The sequence below is a fragment of the Chiloscyllium plagiosum genome, chromosome 39, assembly GCF_004010195.1.
Source record: "Chiloscyllium plagiosum isolate BGI_BamShark_2017 chromosome 39, ASM401019v2, whole genome shotgun sequence".
In the NCBI taxonomy this organism is placed as follows: domain Eukaryota; kingdom Metazoa; phylum Chordata; class Chondrichthyes; order Orectolobiformes; family Hemiscylliidae; genus Chiloscyllium; species Chiloscyllium plagiosum.
The window spans coordinates 968,364-973,744 of record NC_057748.1 but is presented as its reverse complement, the minus strand read 5'-3'; the positions used below and the strand labels follow the sequence as shown (position 1 = coordinate 973,744).

At 46.7% G+C, this 5,381-nt stretch overlaps 1 protein-coding gene across 1 annotated transcript in view; it reads right to left on the bottom strand.

Annotated features, from left to right (window-relative positions):
- Positions 1–645: 645 nt before the first annotated feature.
- The window catches only part of LOC122542079 (heme-binding protein 1-like), an 8,705-nt gene continuing 3,969 nt past the window's right edge, over positions 646–5,381 (bottom strand). Inside the window, exons 4-5 of the mRNA XM_043679411.1 lie at positions 4,450–4,630; positions 646–967 (exon numbers count right to left, since the gene is read on the bottom strand). Of these exons, the coding sequence (XP_043535346.1) occupies positions 790–967; positions 4,450–4,630 (359 nt within the window). The 3' untranslated portion in view covers positions 646–789. The remainder of the gene's footprint in view (positions 968–4,449; positions 4,631–5,381) is intronic.

Genomic DNA, 5,381 nt, shown 5'->3' with positions numbered 1-5,381 from the left:
CTATGCTCCACCCTCAGGAAAATATCTTGTCTATTTACCCTATTCATGCCCCTCATGATTTTATAAACCTCTATAACGTCACCCCTCAGACTTGATCAAATGAATGTGTTGGGTGCGATGACTCTGATAATAAGAGGTGTTAAATATTCACTGAGTCCTGTGTTACTTCAGCATGGTGACACCTGGCTTATCACTTCCAAACCCTGATTATTTTGAGAAAGATGGAAGATCTGTTTCCACCAATTTAAAGATTAAAATTGAAGTGTAACAGGCTTTTAGCATCAATCAGTCTATGAGATGTTAAATCACAGTCAAAGAATTTACTGCGATAGCAACCCAGCCACCAGAGAGGAGAGGAGACGAGTTCACTAGGGGAGCTCCTCCTCCCATGAGGAAAGAGTGATGGCAGTGGAGAGTGTGCCAGGTTGTGAAACAGGGGAAGAGAGGAACATTCATATATGAGTGAGTGAGTGAGTGAGAGAGAGACACACACACACACACACACACAGAGACAGAGAGAGAGACAGAGAGAGAGAGACAGAGAGAGAGAGAGACAGAGAGAGATTTAGATTTAGATTGAAGGTTCAGGCTAACACAGCGAGAGGTTTGTCCTGCATCTGTTCAGACAATGAGATGAGGCTGTTGTAATTATTGAATATTTAATGACAGATTTGAGAGGGGTTTCTTGTTAGGAAGTACTCAAGAAGCTTTCATGGAGGTTTCCTCTCTCTCTCTCTCTCTGTCCGTCTCGGTGTCCATAGTGCAAATGGAATGTTCCACGATGCTCCCTCATTCCTCCTTCTTCAGAAACCACACCTCGTTCTTTCGGCCAATAGGTTTCATGGGTGGATCATACCCAGCACAGATGTAAAAATCTCGATGATAGGACACAGCCTCTCCCAGTGCTCCTCGCAACTTGCCTGCATGTTCAACCCAATTAACCTCCTTGGCGTAGCCTCCAAATTGACTGCAAGAAGGAAACAACATGATACTAGGACTGAGATGGAGCTGAAAGGCTGCCCCAATCTTACTGGCCCTTCATCACATACACCAGCCCATTTCCCACCAGCAGAGGCAGCATTGGACAAATGGTCAAGGGGAAGGCTGGATAACTAGTCCCAGGAGCAAATCACAGCACATTCTTATTGTCTACAAGAGGAGAGTGGCCAGCTGAGAGTGGGGAACTGAGCCAAACCATCTACAACCTGGTCACTGAGACATGGCCAATTTACTCCCAATGACCCTTGTTTCTCCTTCAACAACTTCTGCTGAAATGTTGACATCATTTGTAGCCTGGTTAATGGAGCTCGAATTTTGGGAATTAAATGTTACATTAACATTCACTAGTTGATTCATTAAAAAACTTCAATTGTTTTTTTGATTGTGGCGATAGATTTTCACAATAACCAATTCCTAGCTCAGGTGTAAGACACTGGAGAAGGCTCCCATTGTCCAGCCCCAGTTCAGGATAGCTCAGGATGGATCATTCACTCACTTAAACTCCGAAGGCTTTGATCAGCTGAAGTTCCATTCCAGAAACTTAACATAGATGGAGGCTGAAATTCTCAATACAGAGGGATCGTCGCACTGTCGGAGGGTCAGTGCTGAGGGAGCGCCGCACTGTCAGAGGGTCAGTGCTGACTGAGCACCACACTGTCGGAGGGTCAATGTTGAGAGAGTGCTGCACTGTCGGAGGGTTAGTGCTGAGGGTACGTTGCACTGCTGGTATGCAGGTACAGCAAGTAATTAACAAAGCAAATGGAATGTTGTTATTTATCATGGACGTGTCAATTGAACACAGGGTAAAGGACTAATGCTTTGGTTACATTGGAGAGATCACCATCTGGAATACTGTGTACAGGACTGGTGTCCTTATTTAAGGAAGAATGTCAGTGTGTTGGAGACAGTTCAGCAGACTCGTCCTGGGAGTAGAAGAATTGGGGGGGGGGGGGGGAGGAAGTGGAAAAGGTGTAAAAGGTTCTTGGAGCAGGGGTTAGGTGGGAATATGGAGCAGTCAGATAAGCCATCACCTCACTGAACAGGCTGAAGGGGCTGAGTGGCCTCAATGTGTTCGTGATCTGAATGTGTGTTTGTATCATCCCAGCACAAAGTAAGGGAAGCTCACTGGATCAGCCAGGAGACTTGTTTAAAAAAATTCACGTGTGAGATTTTATCATCACAGGCTGGGCCAGTATTTATTGCTCGCCTCTAGTTGCCCCTTGAGAAGGTGGGAGTGAGCTGCCTTCTTGAACCGCTGCAGTCCATGTGCTGTAGGTAGACCCACAATCCCCTCAGGGAAGAAATTCCCAGATTTTGACATAGAGACACTGAAAGAATGGCAAAATATTTCCAAGTCAGGATGGTAGTGGTTTGGAAGGGAACTTGCAGGGGGTGGCGTTCCCATGTATCTGCTGCCCTTGTCCTTCGAGATAAATATGGGTTTGGAAGGTGCTGTCTGAGGATCTTTGGTGAATTTCTGCAGTGCATCTTGTAGATGGTATACACTGCTGCTACTGAGTGTCAGTGGTGGAGGAAGGGGATGTTTGTGGATATGGGATATGGTGCCAATCAAGGGGGGGCTGCTTTGTCCTGGATGGTGTCAAGTTTCTTGAGTGTTGTTGGAGCTGCCCCCATCCAGGGCAAGTGGGGAGTATTCCATCACACTCCTGACTTGTGCCTTGTAGATGGTGGACAGGCTTTGGGGAGTCAGGAGGTGAGTTACTCGCTGCAGTATTCCTAGTCTCTGATCTGCTCTTGTGGTCACTATGTTTATATAGAGAGTCCAGTTGAGTTTCTGATAACTCCCAGGATGTTGCTAGTGGAGGATTCAGTGATATTAATACCATTGAATTTCAAGGGGCGGTGGTTAGATTGTCTCTTTTTGGTGATGATTATAGCCTGGTATTTATGTAGCATGAATGTTACTTGCCATTTGTCGGCCCAAGCCTGGACATTGCTCAGACCTTGTTTCATTTGAACATGAACTGCTTCGTTATCTGAGGAGTCACGAGTGGTGTTGAACATTGTGCAATCATCGGCAGACTTCCCCCGTCTGACCTTATGATGGAGGGAAGGTTATTGATGAAGCAGCTCAAGATGATTGGACCTCGGACACCACCCTGAGGAACTCTTGCAGAGATGTCCTGGAGCTGAGATGACTGACCTCCACAACCACAACTACCTTCCAAGTGCCAGATTTGATTCCAACTGGAGAGTATGCCCTGATACCAGATGATTCCAGCTTTGCTGGGCTTCCTGAGTTACAGATCGAGTTAGAATACAATTCTGCTGCTGTTGATGGACCACAGCATCTCATGGATGCCCAGCCTTGAGCTGCTAGATCTGTTTGACGTCTGTCCCATTTAGCATGGTGACCATGCCACACAACACAACGCAGGGTAATCTCACTGTGAAGGCAGACTTCATCTCCACAAGGACTGTGCGGGGATCACTCTTAACGGTAGTGTCATGGTGAGATGCATCTGCAGCCAGCAGGTTGGTAAGGATGAGATCAGGTATGTTTTTCGCTCAGTGGTTTCCTCATCACCTGCTGCAGATCCAGTCCTGGTGGTGGACATTAAAATCCCTCTCTCAGAATACACTTTGTGCTCGTCACCCTCAGTAATTCCATGGAGGAGGATTCACCAGCTGAGGGAGGACAGTAGGTGGTAATCAGCAGCAGGTTTCCTTGCCCATGTTTAACCTGAAGCCATGAGACTTCATGGGGTCTGGAGTCAATGCTGCAAATTTCCACAGGCTAACACCCTGACTGTATCCCACTGATGCCATCTCTGCCTGGTCTGTCCTGCCAGTGGACAGGACATATCCAGGAACAGTGATGGTGGTATCTGGGACATTGTCTGTAAGCTATGATTCTGAGAGTATGACAACGTCAGGCATTTTTTGCCACTGTCTTTTCTGATGCCTAGATTGATGCCAGATGATCCATCTGGTTTCATCTCTTTGAGACTTTGTATGATTGGTACAACTGAGTGGTTTGTTAGGCCATTCAAAGGGTGGTCAGAATCACCCACATCACTGTGGGCCTGGAGTCACATGTAGGCCAGACCAGGTGAGGATGGCAGATTTCTTTCCCTGAACGACATTAGCAAACCAGATGGGATTTTACTGACAATCAGAAATGGATTAATGGTCATCAGTAGATTCTTAAATCTATTGAATTCAAATTCTTGATGGGATTTAAACAGTCTCCAGAACATTAGCTGAGATGATGGATTAATAGTCAAGTGGTAACACCACGGAACCATCGCCTCCCCTTAGTGACAGAGAACTTTTCTGGAGATCAGAGCCCAGTCTGACAGTGCAGCTGGGTCAAGCTGACAGAATATAGCAGGCCAGCCCATGTTTAATTTCCTCACTGATGGGACTTAGCCTGAGCTATGGCCACAACGATGGGTTTAACCCTTTACTGGATTCATTAACACTTACGTGGAATAGACGGTGAAATCATCCTGATGTTTGATTGTGATGCTCTCGTCTGTTGGTTTGGGAATGTTATCCTGGAATTTGCTGGGGATACGGATTTGAACTTCGACCTTGGGTTGCAAGCTGTTACCTTCACCTGGCTGTACAGTCATACTGACCGGGGCAGTCATCCCCATCTGGACACCTGCAAAAACACCCCTCACACTCAGCGAGGGTCACCTATACTCAGAAACAGATACTGTCCATCCTTCCCTCCAGCCGCGTCGCAGACAACATTCTAGACAGGGTCTCAATGCTGCCCAGATCTAAACTCACACCAGTCTCCATTCGCCCATCAACCTCATGCTGACTGACCGAGGTTTGCTCCCTATCTGGAAACACCTTGAAACGCATAAAGGTGGATAAATCCCCAGGACCTGATCAGGTGTGCCCTAGAACTCTGTGGGAAGTTAGAGAAGTGATTGCTGGGCATCTTGCTGAGATATTTGTATCATCGATAGTCACAGGTGAGGTGCTGGAAGACTGGAGGTTGGCTAACGTGGTGCCACTGTTTAAGAAGGATGGTAAGGACAAGCCAGGGAACTATAGACCAGTGGGCCTGACATCAGTGGAAGGAATCCTGAGGGACAGGATGTACATGTATTTGGAAAGGGGAGGACTGATTTGGGATAGTCAACATGGTTTTGTGCGTGGGAAATCATGTCTCACAAACTTGATTGAGATTTTTTAATAAGAAACAAAGAGGATTGATGAGGGCAGAGCAGTAGATGTGATCTATATGGACTTCAGTAAGGCGTTTAACAAGGTTCCCCATGGGAGACTGGTTAGCAAGGTTAGATCTCATGGAATACAGGGAGAACTAGCCATTTGGATACAGAACTGGCTCAAAGGTAGAAGACAGAGGGTGGTGGTGGAGGGTTGTTTTTCAGACTGGA